At 40.1% G+C, this 19717-nt stretch overlaps 1 protein-coding gene across 1 annotated transcript in view; it reads left to right on the top strand.

The window, feature by feature from the left end:
- The window catches only part of VPS33B (VPS33B late endosome and lysosome associated), a 2132768-nt gene that overhangs the window by 980812 nt on the left and 1132239 nt on the right, over window positions 1-19717 (top strand). Inside the window, exons 13-14 of the mRNA XM_044078281.1 lie at window positions 8412-8498; window positions 8604-8694. Coding sequence (XP_043934216.1) covers window positions 8412-8498; window positions 8604-8694 — 178 coding nt within the window. The remainder of the gene's footprint in view (window positions 1-8411; window positions 8499-8603; window positions 8695-19717) is intronic.

Raw genomic sequence — 19717 nt, 5'->3', positions numbered from 1 at the left:
AGGTAAGGGTGATAAAAGATAATGAGGGAAATGTACTCACAAGTGAGGAGAGTGTGTTGAGCAGATAGAATACTTTGAGGGGCTGATGAATGAAGAGAATGAGAGAGAGAGAAGGTTGGATGATGTGGGGATATTGAATCAGGAAGTGCACCAGATTAGCAAGGAAGAAATAAGGACAACTATGAAGAGGATGAAGAATGGAAAGGCTGTTGGTCCAGATGACATACCCGTGGAATTGGGGTGTTTAGGACAGAAGACAGTGGTGTTTTTAACCAGATTCTGTGATGAAATCTTTAAAAGTGAGAGGATGCCTGAGGAGTGGAAAAGTGTTTTGGTACCAATTTTTTAAGAATAAGGGTGATGTGCAGAGCTGTAGTAACTACAGAGGGATAAAACTGATACGTCACAGCTTGAAGTTATGGGAAAGAGTAGTGGAAGCTAGGTTAAGAAGGGAGATGATGATTAGTGAGCAGCAGTATGGATGTTCTTCATGTTTCACTGTTGCAGTCATCACATTTGGGTTATCTGCCTGCAGGTAGCCCTCAGCCGGCCTGATTACCAGAGTCTTCAGATTTCTGTATCGGATGCTGTTGCATCTTCCTTGATGTCAGGTCGTCAGGGGTATAAAACATGCAGCCGACGCAATTGCATCAGTCTTTCTTGTGGTGCGGTGCCCGAAGCAGAAGCAGATCGCAAGTGCCGGTCATCCGACTCCTGAAATTTTCATTTTCAAGGTTCAGACCCGAAGTCTTCAGAAAAGCTAAGTACCCCATTGGGGATCCTTTTTCTTGCTCTAACTGATGTCAGTAAAAGTTAACAATTGTCTTACCTGTGGAAAGCAAATACCTCATAGAGATTTTCATTCTTACTGCATCCCCTGCTTAAGCCCAGACCATGACGTCCCTCTTTTTCCGTTTTGTGCCTTATTCAACACCCAAACTATCCGTCATTGGGCTATTTTTGCAGCTAATTATTTTCGTACTTATTCTGTCTACTCTGAAATGGCTTCATCAAGCCATCCGACTACCGATCTTCTGAAAAAACGTAAGGATAAAGACAGGATAAAGACAGGCCGCATAGGTCCAAAACTGCCGACGACACTTCCATTAAGTTAGTCGCAAGTCCGCCGGTACTCGGTGAGGTGCTTTTGCAGCCCCTGATACCCACTACTTCTGATTCGCAGGCCTCTACTGAGTCCCATTCGGAGTCCAGTATGCCGCGAGATGCTTCTTCGACTATGGAACCTGCGGATGTCTCTACCTTGGTTGGTTCCAGAGCTGCTGTGCAGGCACCGGCTTTTGAGGGTATATTCAGGCCTACAGATAATCATATTAAACCAAAGCCATAATTTTCATCCAGGCCTAAAACTTGCACCACACCTAGAAAACGGATGATCAAACCACAGGCCCAGGCCCATATGCCTAAAAAGCAAATGCTTAGAATGGCTGAAGACCTCATTACCTTGATTAGGGGAAGCCAGCCTTCTCCCTCTAAGAGACCTAGAACTGAGTTTATTTTTGATTCTTCTGATCAGGAATCTGATTTTTCTCCTCCTTCTGATTACCAGGATTTGCCCTTATATATTTATGAGGATTCTGATGCTTCCCCTCCAGAAGATTTTTCTTTCAGTAAAACCTTGCACACTCTTAGGGAGCATTTTGATTACTCTTGACTCCAAAAAGAGGCTTAGGGAATTCTTACTCTTACCTCAACACAGGCCTTTAGCTATCCCTCCTGTTCTGGACATTGTAGATGATGCTTTCTTGGAATCTAGCCTTTCCCCAGACACTGTACCTCCAGCTCCCAGAAACCCTGACCGGTATTACAGAGTACCTGACTCTCACAAGTTCCTCTTCAAGAATCCTTCTGTGGATCCAGAGACCATTTCCCAAGGACCAAAATGCATTAAGGCTACTGCTGCCAAAAATCCTACCCCTTCTGTTAGAGATTCTAGAGCCTTAGACAGATGGGGTAAGAAGGTATACACTTCTGCAACTTTGGCCATTAGGGCTTTAAATTGCCAGTTTCATGTGTTAAAGTATCAGCAGCATGTTATGGGGCTACTTAAACAGAAAATTATGTTGATTCCTGACTGTACTGAACACAAAGAATTACAGGATTTAATGCATTCTGCAGAACAAGTTGGTAAACATACTTTGCAATGTGGTTTTGATGCTTTAGAAGCATCTTGCAGGGCTGCTGCCACTGAGTCTGTACTTAGAAGGCATGCTTGGCTTAAGGAACAAAACTTGCCAGATCATGTAAAAGCTAAATTACTGGATGCTCCCTTAAACCAAGACTGCCTTTTTAGCAACAAAGCAGAAGTCGTCCTCAAAAGGATGGAGGAAAAAGCTAAATCTATGCAAACTTTTAAAGATTTCCTACAAGTACAGCCTCCCAGATTCAGTAGGCATTGGCCTTCTAAGAACTGGTCCTTTCCAGTCCCTTCTAGGTCTTTTCAGTCCAAACCCCGGAAGAGCAAACCACCTAGGCTACAGTCTCAGGCTTCGCACAAACCTAAGCAGTGGGGGTCTCCCACTTCCAAAGCAGGGAGTAGTAAGCCACCCCCCTACTGAAAAATGGCACAGTGACTTAACCTTAACCCTTCCACGCTCTGCTCTACTACCTGCTCCCTTAGGAGGAAAGCTCGCCCTGCATGCAAAAAACTGGGAACTCATCACCCAGGACAATTGGGATTTGAACATAGTTTCCCAAGGATGCAGATTCCACTTCCACACCCTACCAACACCAAATGGTTGGCCAGACCTACCCTGTATCTAGGTAATACGCACTAGTTAAAAGCAACTGATTTTTGATAAAAACTCTAGTACACAAACTTTTAGCACGACTTGGACAATAACATAAGATAGAAAGGATCGTCGCCAAATTTAGTAAGTCTATAACAAGTAAAATGACCAGAGATCCTGTAGATGTATCTGAAACATTTCTGAAATTGTATGAAAATTTGTGTAAAGCAGAGAAATATTGAACTCAAGAAAAAGCAAAAATGTGAATATTTATCAAAGTCTTAATTATGCCAAGGTTAGATGTAGATGAGGGTCAATAACAGTTATAAAATGGGATGAAATAGTCAATCTTTTGGAAAGTCTCCAGGAACATATGGTTTTGAAATATTAACATATATACAAAAATATTACAAATGCATTTATATGTGAAGAGTGAATGTATTGCCTGTCTCCCACGATGGCATTTCAAACATGTAGTTATCTCAGTTATGAAAATAAGAATGTAAATATGAATAAAAATTAACAAATAGTTATTAATATCTCCACTGCAGGACATCCAAGATTAATAATCTTAATATTATTTTGTTCTTTACATACTGTCCTTTTCTTATCTTGCCTGTTATTAAATGGTAAGTCACTTAGTTAAGGAAACCAGCCCCCAAAAACTGCCATAATGCCATAAAGAACTGTGGGTGTTAAATACAAAAAAGGTGCTATATGTATTCAGATTTGAATGAGGATCTCTACGATATAGGAAGCAGTTCTTGTGTGAACTTTTTTTTTGTTTTGTTATTGAACAATGAAGTGAGTAGAGCTGTATATTTTTATTTCACTTTTATTCTCCTTATATTTTTTTATGTAAGCCTTTCATTTGGCCTTAGCTATTCTGATTGAGGGGATAAAGTTTCTTAACAGCTCTTTCTTGTTGTTTGAGCCCCATTAGGCAAATATTTTCACTGCCTGGGTATGACATTAAGGGTAGGGTTATTTAAATCTGTACCTATGAGCATCAGATCATGAACAGCATCCTTTTGTGCATTTGCTTGTGTTCACACATGAGAGAATAAAGACAAGGCATACTGATCTGTCACGAAGGGTTGTGAAACAAGTAGCTGTGAAGAAATGTCGGCACATACATCTTTTAGAGGGGAAAAAAAAGTTACCCTTGAGAGAGCTAAAGCATGGCCTGTTTATGAGATTTTAAGTAGGACCATTTTCGCATCAGTAATATAGATACATTTTTGATGATGTACCAAGAGTGTAGATAAAAAATATCTGCACAATGTAACAGATGTTTTTCTAGCCTTTCTAACAAGCTGTCAACACATATGTGATCACTTTGCATAATTGCCATCATAAATGAGTGATAGTTTTTGTATGAGAAACATTTAATACTAAAATAACAAAAAAGCATCTTTGCAGCTGGCAAGCCCCTCCTCCTCCTGTTTCTTGATTTATGGATGGAGGTGGCACACCCCCCCATCACACATGCTACTTTTATAGATCATCTCCAGGTATGCACCACCATGATCGCTAGTGTTTTGTTCTGTTTATTTCACACCACTTATCTGAAGTGTATGTATGTATGTATATATATATATATATATATATATATATGTGTGTGTGTGTGTGTATTCTAATAGTGGACCCCATATAAAGAGTCTAATAAAAAAAAAAGTAATACAGTGTATAGATTTTTTTTTATCTACACTTTGCACATCATCTTCAATTGTCTGCACTCTTGGTTAGTCATCCAAAGTTATCTGAACATTTTGAGTTATCATCAAAGCTAATAAAATTCCCCTAAACTCAATATGTTTACACTGTTCACTAAAAAAATATATAGTTAAAGTTTGCACACTGCATAGGTACAAAAACAGTTCCTGTCCCACCTTAAAATTAAATACCAGTCTACTCTTAGTTTACCTTAAAAATGCTAAATAAAATTAAAAAATAAACGAAACTTTGAATGTGCTGTCATTCTTTACAATGTTAAAATTTGCATCCTGCATTTATTAAATAAAAAGAGATGCTCACACCTTCAAACCACCCTAGTCCTACCTAAAATGCAGACTGCATTTTTCATTCACACATAGCCCCCGAAAAATAATACTGCCCATCTAAATAAACCAGCTAGAAACTATAAAAGATGAAGAAAACCCTAATCATAGTTAACCAGTCAGAAAATGATGTTACCTGCAAAAATAGACTTGATTTTAACTGTCTACACTAACCATAAACAAACACATTGTCCGATAAATTGTAAATTGGCTGCCCAACAGAGATCCCAAGTTGGGAAAGCTGCTAATTCCTTGTCTGAATTTAAAGTTGTAATTAGTGGGCTGCCACAGGACTAAGATCTGGGCCTGTTTGACATTTATTTTGTAGACATCCAGTATCCCAGAAGTGCGGTTGACTAACTTTGCTGATGAATACAAACTGGACACTGTTATCCACTCATTCACTGTTACAAGGGTGGCGCAGTGGTGCAGCGGTTAATGTTGTCACCTCACAGCAAGAGGTTCTCTGGTTTAATTCTCGGCTGGGGTGCCTTCTGTGTGGAGTTTGCATGTTCTCCCTGTGTTCCCGTGGGTTTCCTTCGGGTACTCCAGTTTCCTCCCACATTGCAAAGACATGCATCTGGAGCATTTCTCCCAGGGCCTCCACTGAAAACAGGCTTTGTGGAACCTAGTCGGAATTTCCCGGTCAACAAATATTAAATAAAAAATAAAATACAAAATAGCTTCAGCAAAGGCTGGAATAGGCACACTCCTGCTGTATCTAAACCAATCTTGTACTGAATAAAAAAGTGTGGCATAGTAGCATTTGGCAGAAAAGTTGCTCCTACCTCATATATTATAAACCATGCTCTTCTTCAGGTAGTCATAGGAGACATAGGTACTTGTCTGGATAATGCTCTATCCTTTGATCATCATGTTTTCACCATAGTCCGGACATCCTTCTTTCTGTCCTAGTGGGTTTCTAAGGGAATATCTTCAAGATTCTGGAAAGTCATCCTAGTACTGTAGTCTTTCCATAACAAATCCTTCATTAAATGCAGTCCCCTTTAGTATATGCAGATGTAGGCATATCGCTCAAATGAAAGGGCCTCAGATATTTCTAACGGAGGAAAGTAAAGGTCTTAAATCCTTCAAGTATCTCAGTAAATTAGCACAACTCTTCTTATACTCAGTAGCCTATAGGTTGCTGAGAGATAACCTGTGTCTTGCTTTTACAGCCATGAAAGACCCAGTACTATTTGACCTATTTCTGTGCCAAACCATTGGCTGTACAAACACTCGCACTAAGGACCTAATCTACAACAGCAAGTTAACAAGGTTTGCTGGAGGGATAGATTTCTAACTGAACATTTTCCTAGCATGTACAATGAGTTTCCACTACAGGACAACTAAAGTACTTATTTTGCTACCTTTAAGGCTAGTCTTGATGACGAATGGGTAGACATAAATTTACCCCAGGATTATCATGTATTGCTCTGCTCAGTTTGGGAGGTGAGCATTACTGAATGCTTGAAAAGCATAACAAGAACTTTTAAGTTTGTTGTGCTTAGTTGTATTTAGCTAGGCATCTTATGGTCCCAGTGATCACTCACTTGCCTAGTATGTTCAAGTGCTCTTAATTAAAAAAAAAAAGGTAACTTAACTGTTAAGCTAACATAAACTTCAGTATACTACTAAAAACTGTTGATTAAATAACATGTCACTTAAAAAAACATTCATGAGTTTGTCCATTCAAAAAAACCTGTGCAAACTACCAAAAGCCCTGTTCAGTAGAATCTTAGGCAGTTAATGTAAACCATTAAAAGTAATAGGAAATTCAACTGTAACTTAAAAAAGGAAACAGCTGTAACTTAAAAGCAGAAAAAAAATTGATAAACAAAAGATGTGGAGGTCTGTGCGAGTATGATACATGGAATTTGTTGGACTGCAAATCTGATACAGTTATCAGGACTTTGGTACCTTTGTTGGTAACATACACTCCTTTGACCACCATGTTTCTGTGGTGGTTAGAAAATCCTTCTACCTTGTACAATTTATCTTCATGGTATCTCCCCCAGATCCAAAGAAGTTACATTTCTCATTTATTCTTCCATTTTTAGGCCCATCATTGACTACAGCTCCCCCTTTGGTATGCACGTCTTAAGCAACTAAACCAACTTGAAGCACCTCTGTTTTCTCACCAAAAATATTCTGGTCACAGTACTCTTAGCTTCTCTGAATGACTAAAATATCCATCCCTCTCTCATGAGAGGTATTCTTTGTGTAGCCTTCCATGCTATGAAAGATACAGCACTCTTTGGACTCCTTCACCCTCTGTAGACCTAATCCAATAGTACCACATCAGTACTGCCAGATGGCATAACAGATACCCAATCCGATGTGTTCCCTGTTTCTGGATTAGGCTACCCTAACATATTAAGCAGAGTATTTCCCTTGCAACTGGTGAAACCAGTCTGGATGCCTGGATGGGTGTTCACAAGTTTTCACCTGAGATATGTAGGGAGAACGAAGTTAATAAGGGACATTGTTAGCTTTCCACCAGTGCAGATCGATATGGCTGAGCTTCTCAGTGGTCTCTTTGGTCATAAGATTAGTAATGAACCTCTGTAAGATTAGAGATTTAAGTTTCTCCACTCATCACAAAACTCATTTCTTAAATGTACTGTACAGTACAGTATGTCTTAGTGCCGTGCACCAGACACCTATATATTACATATATATGTATTTATGCACCTATCCATTCACACTTTTTGCTATTACTTGTGTTTTATTATTTACATTTACTTGTTCTTAGTATTTTTTGCAAAGGTTTAGATTTTTTTTTTTTTTGGATGTGTTAAGTTTTCCCATTTTCCAGTTGTTTAATACTAATCTGATTTTTTGTTTGTTTGTTTATAAAGGTTATTTTGTTATATGTGTTGTTGGGGAGATTAGCTAACAGTAGGGATAAAGGTGCTTACGTCTGTGAGCCAATGTTTCATTGTCAGGCTACATTTTTTCCTTTGAGTGGATAGAGTACTGCCATGCTACACTTTTGACTGCTTCAGTATTCTTTGTGTGCCTGATGGCATTTACTGTATGTTCTTTTGGAAGTTTGATACATGATAATGTGAGTCCTGAAACTAGGAACATTAAAGTGTGATTAAGCGCAAGTAAACAGCTAACTGCAGAAGTCGATGTTGCACATTTAAAACTTTTTTGCATAGGGCAAGCCCCCTTCTCCCTCTTTATTTGTATATATTAACTCTGATTTTGCTGTGCTTAAAGGGGAATTCACCAAAATACAAGTTTCAAACTTAGTATATATTTCTTCATAATCACACAATATTTATAAGTAAAGGGCACTCTTTAAGTATCAGATATACAAGTCTAACAGTTACCATCCCTAAATAACAGTGTAATGCATCTAAACTGTGAATGTTAAAAACAGGATGACTTGTCAAAAGTGTTGCTGCTGCTAATGACACAGAAATTATGTTGCTGTTGTCAAATCTAGTTTGAAACTTACTTTGGATCTGTGTGTGATTGGTGGTGGGGAGGGTGATTTTTTATAAGCCTTGAGATGTCTGAGGACCTCTGTTGATTTTTTTATTGTAGTGTATATGTCAAGTAGTCTCTGCCAACCATTGTATTTACTTTCCAGGTTTTTAATGAGATCCGAAGTGAACATTTCTCAAATGTGTTTGGCCACCTGAGTCAGAAAGCACGGAACTTACAGGCACAGTATGATGTATGTAAATTTTACTTTGAGGCCATCTTCTAATGTTTTGATCCATGATGATCTGAGAGTAATAAAGTTTGATACAAAACAACATTTTAATATTTTCTTGAGCAGAAACGCCAGGGGATGGATATCAAGCAGATGAAGACATTTGTCTCCCAGGAACTAAAGGGGTTAAAACAGGAGCACCGCATGCTGAGCTTACGTGAGTGCAGAATAACTTCTTTGAGTCATAATGTACACATGCTTACTCACTTAATGACAGAAGGCAGACATCTGCTGAGTGGTCAACAACTGCAGCAGGAAACAGTGCAGTGATCGCATCTAGACTGTGGGAGATGCCTATATTTCTGTTGGCCCTCAACTTCTATCGGGTATTCACTTTCCCTTTTCACTCTCCGTGTTTTTTTTTTGTTTTTTTTAATACTGGCCATCTTGGGTGACTACCATGCTTTTTTCTTCATCTTGGCTGATCTTCAAACTGTCACCTTTAATGTTTAGCAATTTGTTTGATACCTTATCATAAAGTGGTATGTGTATCTGTGAGGTTATCTGAGCTGGCAGGCACAGTTATACCAAACTGTATTTCAATAGGTTATCTACAATGTAATTGCAAGAGAGACGCTGCTTTCTTCTAATGCCCTCTTCATAAGTCATATCATCTGGTGATCATACCTCTCAACCTCTTTGTGTAAGAAATCTGGACAAAGCCTGAAATAATGGGGGGGGTCAAATGCCCAAAACTAGGGACAAATTTGAAACATTGCTCTTATAAACTTAGAAAGTCCCTAGAAAAACACAATTTGAGTTAGCATGTATTTTCTGAAGGATAATAAATCTGAAACTCAAATATATGTCATTATGTAATGACTTCACTCCACAGATCATCCCAGAGATTTGGCAGAAAACTACATATTTTATGAGGAGCAGATCAAAAACATGAGACAAAATATTTGGACAGTTAAGAGGTATGCTGGTAATATAGTTGAGAGTGCTGGTTGCTAGTTTTCCCTCTTTCTCACAATCTAGCCTTGCAGTTCCTGCAGTGGAAATAATCATGTGTAAGCCATTTTATAATACTGTCTAGCACAGTGTTTTTTCTTCTTCTATATAACATTTCTCCATTTTATATTAGTGCGAATATATTCACTGAAAACTCTTTTTGTTGCCATAGAATTACAATTGCTTGGTCTGTGCTCTTGCTACAGATTGTAATGTTATTGGTTGTGTAGTCTGCCAAAAATGGTGTCAGGGGGCCAACAGGTAGCACACTTGCATTTGGTGCTATCAGAAGGCTGTGGGCTCTTTTCCCACACCAAGTACTTGTAGTAATTTTCTAATACTGACACTGCAGTATAGCATGGAAGGGAGTACTGCACTCCTGAGTGTGCCATCTTTCAGATAAGACATTAAACCAAGATCCCAGCTGCCTGAGTTTGTAGATGTAAAAGTTACTGTGATGGTTATCGAAAAATAGAAGTGAAAGATCCCCAGTGCCCCAGCCAAATCCCTAGTCAGTATGAATACTACCTCAGGTCTTCCCTGAAAAGAAGACACTGACCTAGTCAATAAAGAGTAAATAAGTCAACAAAAATGGTTTTTTTACCATTAGAAGTCAGAACACGTTTTTAATGAAGTAGAAGGCAGCCTTATGTGGTTTATAAATGGTACATTGGGTTCTGTTGTATTTTCTCAGTAAAATAAGCAGTTGGTGTTCTGCACTGCAAAGTTAAAGTATAATTTTTCAAGCAAGTTACTTGATTGAAGTCTGAATATTCCAGATCCGGAGTGCCCCTGCACAAGGAATCTTTGGTCTGACAGTTAACTAGAGAATTAATGCTATGAGCTGTTAACAAGCTACTTTATGTGTAGTAATTCATAGATGTTCTTCATCTCACATTGCTGCAGTCCTGACACTAGGGTAGTCCGCTGTCCTCGGTCGGCCCGAATATCAAAGTATAAGGCTGACGTCGGTCAGGGCGCATTTGACTGACATCAGGACGTCAGGGTACAAATGCGCATGACCGACGTCATATCCTCAGTCTTTTTTGCCGCATGGTCCGATGCAGAAGCAGCATTGCAAGTGCCGGTTGGCGTTCTGAGATTTTTCGATTTAGAAGTTTCAGACCGAGTTCAAAGTTGGCTAAGTACCCCGTTGGGGAATATTTTAGTTTTTTCTTGCCTCAGTCATTTACCGGATGTCAGAAAAAGTCAATAATTGCATTTCTTGTGGGAAACAGATACCGCATAGAGATTATCATACTTTGTGTATTCCTTGCTTAGGGCCTGAGCACGGCGTTGTTGGCTGCCGCTCTTGTGCTAGATTTAATAAACGCACTATAAAGAGAAGGTTGGATTGTGCAAGGTTAGTCTTTGGGAAGCGGTGCAACTATAAAATGCCGTCGGATGCTCCGACGCCCGCTTCTTCGAAGAAGCGCAAGGACAAGGCAGTTAAGCCTAGGCTAGAAGAACCGTCTGTACCGGACGCCGGTTCTTTAGAGGTGTCGGTGGAGCCGGTGGCTCCACCGGAGGTTTCTTTGTGTTCCCAGGGTGAGACCTTATTATTGCAAGATGTGGCCTCTCAGGAGACAAGTCAGGCTGAGGGGGCTTCTAAGGTTACTATACTCCCCTCCCTTCCTAAGGTGGCTAGGCCCTCTCCTTCTGTTTCAAAGGCTTCTCCCAGGGGCAGGCCAGGTTTGGCTTCAGTTGGTGTTACCCCTAGCTCTTCAGGTACTGTGCCCAAGAAGCATATGCTTAAAATGGCAGAAGATTTGATTACTTTAATTAGGGGTTCTATGCCCCCTCCTGATAAGAGACCTAGGGTGGAGCCTGAGCTGGGGGGTTTTGAGCAGGCTTCAGATATTTCAGAGTCTTCGGCTGAAGACTTGCAGGAGTACTCTCCTTATTCCGATTCTGATGTGGATGATTCTACACCTTCTGCTGCTACTCCTGAGGATTTTTCTTTTTCAGAAACTCTTCATGCCATGAGGGAGCATTTTAAGTGGGAAGGTCAGGACTTCTCTGATTCCAGGAAAAGGCTTAGGGAATTTCTGTTTTACCCCAGCATAGGCCTTTGGCTATACCTCCTGTTTTGGATGTAGTGGAAGATGTTTTTACAGAGGCTTCTCTTAATCCTGATTCTTTGCCTCCTGCTCCTGTTAAGCCGGATAGATATTACAGGGTGCCTGAAGCTCATAAGTATCTTTTTAAGAGTCCTAGGGCAGACCCAGAAACTGTTAGCCAGGGGCCTAAAGGTGTTAAGGCTTCTGTTGTTAAAAATCCGGTTCCTGCAGACAAGGAGGCTAGGGCCTTGGATAGATGGGGAAAGAAGGTCTATACTTCTTCCACTCTTGCTATGAGGGCTCTGAATTGCCAGTTTCACATGTTGAAATACCAAAACTATCTCCTTTCACAATTGAAGTCTAAGGTTGATGCTCTGGCAGTAGGTATTGATTGTAAAGAGTTGCAAGATTTAGTGCATGTTTCTGAACAGGTGGGTAAGCATTCTTTGCAATGTGGTTTTGATGCTGTACAGGCCTCGTCTAGGGTGGCTGCCACTGGGTCAGTTCTTCGCAGGCACGCCTGGCTGAGGGATCAGAATTTGTCTGAACATCTTAAAACAAGGATTTTAGATGCTCCTTTACAATCTGACGTGTTGTTTGGTCCTCCTGTTGAGACAGTTTTAAAGAAAATGGAAGACAAGGCTAAGTCTATGCAGACTGTTAAAGATTTTTGCAGGTCCAGCCTCCAAAGTTTAGTAGAAATTGGCCTACTAAGGGGTGGGCGTATCCTTCTTATGATTCCCAGTCTAGGGGTAGATCTAGGCGTGGTAAGGGCAGAGCTCAGGGCTCTTTCAGGCCTAGAACAGGGAGTTCTCCTGCACAGGCTTGGTGAGGGCAGGGGTCAGTCCTTTCGTAAGCAGACCCAATGACCTACCTTTTCAGCTGCCAGAGCCTGCTCGTCTGGCAGCACCTTTGGGAGGAAGGTTGGCGCTTTTCAAAGAAAATTGGAGTTTAATTACCCAGGACAGATGGGTATTGGATATCATACACCACGGCTACAGGTTTTATTTCCATACCTTGCCTCCTTTCAAAGGCATGCCAGACGTTCCTCCTCAACAAAGAATAGAGGCTCACAAACAGGTTTCTCTGTTGCTCCAACTAGGGGCCATACAGCCGGTTCCTCTGCCAGAAGTGGGCCTAGGATTTTATTCTCGCCTGTTCCTAGTACCAAAGAAGGGGAACACGTGGAGACCAATTTTGGATTTATCTATCCTCAACACTTATCTGGACATTCCCAAGTTCAAAATGTTGGCGTTACAGCAGCTTTTACCTCTGCTGGGCAAAGATCATTGGATGGTAACTTTGGATCTCAAGGAGGCTTACCTTCATGTTCCTATCAGACTAAGTTGCAGAAAGTATCTGCGTTTTCGAGCTGGGACTTCTCACTATCAGTTCTCTGCATTGCCCTTTGGCTTATCTACTGCCCAGAGTGTTCACGAAAGTTCTGGCTCCAGTGATAGCTTTCTTCAGACTAAAAGGAATACAGATCTATCCTTATTTGGACGACTGCCTAATTCTGGCTCAAGGAAGGGAAGAGCTTCTCCATCATTTGGAATATGTGATAGCAGTGCTAAGATGCCTAGGGTATTCTGTGAACGAAATAAAGTCCAGTCTAGTACCCTCTCAAGACATGTGCTTTCTGGGTGTGAGACTGAATACAGCATCCCAGATGGCCTTTTTAACCCCGGACAAACAAAAGAGTCTATCCCTTTACTTCCATCAACTATCTCATCAGTCCGGGCTGACTGCAAAGACAGTCCTTCAAGCCTTAGGGTTCATGGCATCTTGTATTCTGGTGCTTCCCAATGCCAAACTGCATATGAGGAAGCTACAGTGGTATCTCAAAATGTATGGACACAGCACTGCCAGGATCTGGACACTGTCATTCAAATAATACCTTGCATTCAAAAGGAATTTTTGTGGTGGGCTCAGGAATGTCACCTAAACAAGGGACTCTCTGTGACCCGGCCAGAGGCGAGTCAGATTTTAACGACAGATGCCTCAGACAAAGCTTGGGAGCTCATCTAAATGGAAAGTGGATACAAAACAAGTGGCCTGTCAGACTACAACATCTACATATCAACATGAAGGAGATGTTAGCAGTCCAGTTTGCATTAATAGCTTTCAGGAATTACTTCTTCCAGGACAGGTGTTGATTCTAACAGACAACACAACTGTCATGTGGTACATCAACAAGCAAGGGGGAACTCATTCTTATCCTCTATGCAGGCAAGCAATGATTTTGTGGGAGACTGCTCTCAGTTTACAACTCAATCTTCAGGCAAGGTTTCTGCCAGGAGCACAGAACTCCTTAGCAGATGTGTTGAGCAGGCAATTATGGATCCCCACGAGTGGAAATTGGATCCTCATGTGTTTCAGAAATTGACAGTGTCATGGGGAACTCCAGACATAGATCTGTTCGCTTCTCCACTAAACCATCAGCTGCCAAAGTTTTGCACAAAAAGGTTTCATCCCACAGCTTGGAAAGTGGATGCTCTTTCTTTCAATTGGAACAATCTTCATGTGTATGCCTTTCCACCTCTGCCTCTCCTCCTAAAGGTACTTCTAAAGGTCAGACAGGACAAGCCAAGGATGATTTTAATAGCTCCAGATTGGCCTCGACAGCAGTGGTACCCATTACTGAGAAGTCTGGTATGGAAGCCTCCATGGCCTTTGCCTTCGGTTCCACACCTGTTGTCACAGGAGGACAGCCATTTGCTCAATGTCAAACTTCACTCTCTTCACCTGACAGCCTGGCATATTCTGTTTTGAACCATAGAGGGTCTCAACTTCCACAACAAGTTTTGAATGTGATTTTGGAAGCTAGAAGGCCTAGCACAAGGAAAGTGTACGCAGATAAATGGAAGTGATTTTTATTTTGGAGTGCAGCAAAAGATTTTGATGTTTCTGAGCCTAATTTGAGTGTGGCTCTTCAATATCTTACTGAGTTACTAGACAAAGGTTTGTCTTTCTCTTCTATTAAAGTTCATGCTGCAGCAATTTCTGCTCACTATGATTGCGACCCACCATTGTTTTCTCATCCTTTGTTCAAGCAATTTCTTAGAGGGGCAAAGAATATAAGACCCACACGAAGAGCTCCTACTCCTGCTTGGGATCTCAATTTTGTGTTGGAGAAACTCACTCTACAACCTTTTGAGCCTGCAGCTACTGCTGAGTTGAAATATTTATCATGGAAGACTGCTTTTCTGTTGGCCATTACCTCTGCAAGAAGGGTTTCTGAATTACAGGCCCTCATGGCGGTTGAGCCTTTCTTGATTTTCCATAAGGTTAGGGTATCATTACGTACTAATCCTTCCTTTATGCCTAAGGTGGTTTCTAGTGTGGCTTTAAACCAAACTATTCATTTGCCTACTTTTTATGCAAATCCCCAAAATAAAGGGGAAAAGATTTTGCACACTTTAGATGTTCACAGGCAGTTGCGTTATTATTTGGACAGCACTAAAGGGTTCAGGCAGTCTCAGCAGTTGTTTGTTTCTTTTGCTTTGAGTTCTCAGGGCAAGCCTGTGTCAAAACAAACTATTTCTAAGTGGATTGGGTTTTGCATTGCTTTCTGTTATTCCCATCATGGCAAGGAGATTCCAGCTGGGATTAGGCCTCATTCCACTAGGGCTACTGCCACTTCAACAGCTTTTTTGAGGGGAGTGGCAACCAAGGATATTTTGGAGGCAGCTACTTGGAGTTCTGTGCATACTTTCTCTAGGCATTATCACCTGCCACTTTACTCTAAGTCCAGGGCTGGTTTTGCCACTGCTGTTTTGCAGGGCATTTTGGCAGCTCCTGCTTCCTTGTAGTTAGCCATCCTCCCTTACCTCTGCTTTGGGATTCTACCCAAGTGTCAGGACTGCAGCAATGTGAGATGTAGAACATAGTACAGTTTTGTACCTACCATAAATGTAGATGTTCGAAGATCCACATTGCTGCAGTCCAATTTACCCTCCCTCCTTCCCCTCTGTAGTTTGAGGTGGTTGTGTGGGTTGGGTTGTACATTTTGTGTATATTGTATATGTTGTACATATAGTTAGTGCAAGGGTGGTTGGTTGGTTGTTTGCTATCTTTTGGTTTTGACCTTTATTTTTTGGGTCTTCTGACATCTGGGGCAAGAAAAGACTGAGGATATGACGTCGGTCATGCACATTTGTACCCTGACGTCCTGATGTCAGTCAAATGCGCCCTGACCGACGTCAGCCTTATACTTTGATATTCGGGCCGACCGAGGACAGCGGACTACCCTAGTGTCAGGACTGCAGCAATGTGGATCTTCGAACATCTACATTTATGGTAGGTACAAAACTGTACTTTTGATCCTCTTGGACTCTGTTTGCATACTGTATGACTCAGAGGAAATCACTTAACCAAACATTGCTATATGGCTGAGTTAATAATAATAATAATAATAATAAATGGTAATAATCTTAATTGATTCCCAGTGATTAATAATTGTAGAAATAGGAAGACTTTGTAATCTTTGAGTCAGTCTTACCTCAGATATTTCCATATGATAACAGGATCACCACGTTGCAAGAATTAAGGTCCCCACATGTGTCTCAACTATGCATGTTATCTCAAAGGTCACTACCTTGGGATAGTGGGGATATTCTAAGGTACTGCAGCCTTAAATATTCCTCCACAGTTGTTACAATCATTTAATCATACAGAGGATTACAGTTGTAGTCCTTGGAATTATAAGTGGGATCTCTTCTTTAACCCTGCTGATGATGACATTGAAGCTTCATTGGAAATACTACAAAGATAACTACTGTCAATTTTTGACAACATCGACATTGTTAATTTCATCATCAGATAAGTTTTTCTAAAGGATGTAATACAGGTGTTCCATTTTCAATGCATGTTGCAACTAAATGTAGAATAGTTCCTGTCTTTAGTATTTCCATCAACACTCCTACTAGCCAGTCATACTCCATGTTAAAACCAACAAATAGAATGTTAAATTATAAACAACTGGCTGCAAAAGTAGTGTATGCCTCTGACTTGGATGGAGATCATCAATCATCTGTGAAGGACATTAATGAGTGCATCAGAGGAGGTAAATGTGTATGCAGTCAAAATTGCTTTTTTGTATTTAAAGTGTGTTGCTTGCTTTTTTAAGCATCTTTATTTACAATTAATTTAATTTCCTGGTATAATCCTCATTCAGTTTTTTCTCTGTAATCACATCCACAAAATGATTTTTTGGTAAGTATTAGGCAATGAATTCACATTAACATGCAAAGCATTCTAGGAAAGCAGAAACTACTGCTTCAGAATAATACAGCTTTTTAATTGCATTGTGACTTCACTGCTACATTTTCATGTGTTAAGTTTGAGTGTAAGGTGTTCCACCTGCAAGGTTAGTTGACATCTTCTCTTTCAAGGAAGCAAGAAACTCTTGTTGAAGCATTTAGCATAGAAATATAGTGGTTTACACATTAGTTTGGATAAGAAGGCATGTATGATTAGTGTTTACTGATATAAAAGCAGTTCTCAAATCTAGGAAAATGTTTTAATGTGCTTTCTTTATCAGCAAAATAAAATCCAAAAACAACACACTTTTTTTGTATTGAAAATATATAATATGGTATTGTATATGATAAGGGTGTCATACGTCAGAGGTTTGTTATTAATACTTACATAAGTAAGTGAAAAATATACAGGGTTGCCAACTTGGTGATTTTGCCGCTAGATCTGGTGATTTTTTTCAGATCATTTAGCGGGCAAAATTCCGTGCTAGCTCCTAGTGACAAATCTAGCGATTTGTTTGCAAGTCAATAGATAGCCTAAGATCGTCCCTTTTGTGCATAAATATCTAGCAACATATAAACAAGCACTTTCACTTGTGATGTGACACCCTGAATCCATTTGCAAAAATGTGAAAATTAAAAAGAGACTGCACTGTTGTGGTGATCTAACATCAGTGGTTCACGTGGTATTTCCGTTATCAATCTGTCCCTCCCGACCCCAAGGTGAGAACTGCCTAGACAACTGCTTACCAGTAACATCATGTTTGGGTATCATATTTTTACTTTCTCGTCATTAAGATTACACCGTTTAGCAGGTAAAGGGGCTGGCTTCCAGGGTTGCAACTTGGCGATTTTTGCCTCTAGATCTGGTGATTTTTTTCAGATCGTTTAGCTGGCAAAATTTTGTGCTAGCTCCTAGCGACAAATCTAGTGATTTGTTTGTAAGTCACTAGATAGCCTAAGATTGTCCCTTTTGTGCATAAATATCTAGCAACTTGCAAACAAGAACATTCACTTGTGATGTGACACCCTAAATCCATTTGCAAAAATGTGAAAATTAAAAAGAGACTGCACTGTTATGGTGATGAACTAATGTCAGTGGTTCACACAGTATTTTCATTGTCAATCTGTCCCTTTCTGACCCCAAGCTGAGAACTGCCTAGACAGCTGCTTACCAGTAAAGCCATGTTTGGGGATCATATTTTTACTTTCTCCTCATAGAGATTACACCATTTAACAGGTAAAGGGGGTAGCTTCCGTAAAGCTCAAAAGCCTCTGCTTGTTATTATCAGACTGTAGTTGATATAGTGGTATTAATGCTAAAACAGTTGTATAGATGTATTGTCTTGTATTCTTGATATTCATTATTAAATAAATGTGTTTACCTGTTTGAAGTATTTAAAATTGGCAAGGAAGGGTATTCACTTCTTGAATATATTAAAAAAGTAGCATTTTGTAGGAGGCGAGAGTCAGTATGTTTCTGAGGAAAGGTTGTGAGCCAAGACATATCAGTAAATATTTAGGTTAAATGTGCTGTTCTTCATTAAGGCATGTTCTGTTGATTAGTAGGACTGGGCTTCACTGTTGCTAGTGGTGACAGCAGTAAGAAAGCCAGCTTGCCAAAGAAATACTTGTCTGGGTAGTGTTTATGGGTAGGTCTACAGCCTACTTGATGTGTAAAGCAACAGACAGATCCCTGTGTGTAATTGTGCTTCTACTTGTGAGTTTTTTTTAATAAAATTGCATGGTGGAGTGTTGTCATCATAGTCATGGACCTTTCTTGTTGCAAATTAGCAGTTATGAATTCAGTGATTGTACTTCGAAGTTGCCAGTGTGTTGCTTCATTTGGTATGCAGACACCCAAAGCAAACTTCAGGTTTGTTTTTTGTGAGTGCATTTTTTCGTTTGTGGCTTTGCAGTAAAGTATGGTGTCTTGTTGTTTACTGAGGCCCAGGCATTTCAACTCTCCCTGATTCTGACCCAAATTTTAACTCTTTCCCTCTTAATCCCGCCTAAAATTAGCGACCTTTAGAGGAAAGATGGTGAATTATACTTGGTGAATAATGACAAGAATTAGAGTTATACATTTCTTTTACTTCGTAAACTGTATGTTAGTTCACGGTTTCTTGTTCTGTCATTATCTCAAGCTGATAGTACTAATATTTTTAAAAGTGTCCCTGATTATTTCTGGATTGGTCCCTGATTGGTTGAAAGCTGTGCTGATGGCAGTGGAGGAACCTTCAGTTTGTATCCAAAAACCCTTGACATGAGCTGTTTAACAGTGTGTATACTTGTTAAGTCTGGCGCATGACTAGGTTGTTGTGACACAGAGGCACTGGTCATTATTTATTTCCTGTCATGTCATGCCATTATAGTGCAATGTTTTCAGCTGATTAGTATTAGTTTTTTGTAGTGCAGGGGTTAGTGCATCTGTTCAGAGCTGCTTCTCACATTAGCACGTTATTCGTTTTGGGGTTGCTCTAATCTGCTCTTGGTAGTCTGTCACATGTCAACCTCTTAGTACAAGAAATCTAGACAAAGTCTAAAATAATGGGGAGACAGTCACCAAAATAAATAAATAAATAATAGGGACAGATTTTAAATATGGCTCTTATAAACTTTGAAAGTTGCTTCAGTAACAGAATTTGTGTTGGAATGCATTTTCTGAAGGACATGAAGTCTGAAACTCATATGTATGTTATTATTTAGCAAGTTCAATTCTCAGTGATTTGCTTTGTACGCAATCGTAAAATACACCAAACAGAAGAAAACAATAACAACATATTCTATACCTGCTATTCTAAGGTGGCAGGATCTAAACTGCATACCTTGTATGTATATGATTTGATGTCACTGACTGACAGGCTCACTCTTCCCACCAGGCGGTCATGCAGTTGGGCATCAGACT

This window comes from Protopterus annectens, chromosome 7.part0, assembly GCF_019279795.1.
Source record: "Protopterus annectens isolate FY-2018-M chromosome 7.part0, PAN1.0, whole genome shotgun sequence".
Classification (NCBI taxonomy): domain Eukaryota; kingdom Metazoa; phylum Chordata; order Ceratodontiformes; family Protopteridae; genus Protopterus; species Protopterus annectens.
Note: the sequence above shows the minus strand (reverse complement) of the source record. Positions and strands in the feature narration are given on the sequence as shown.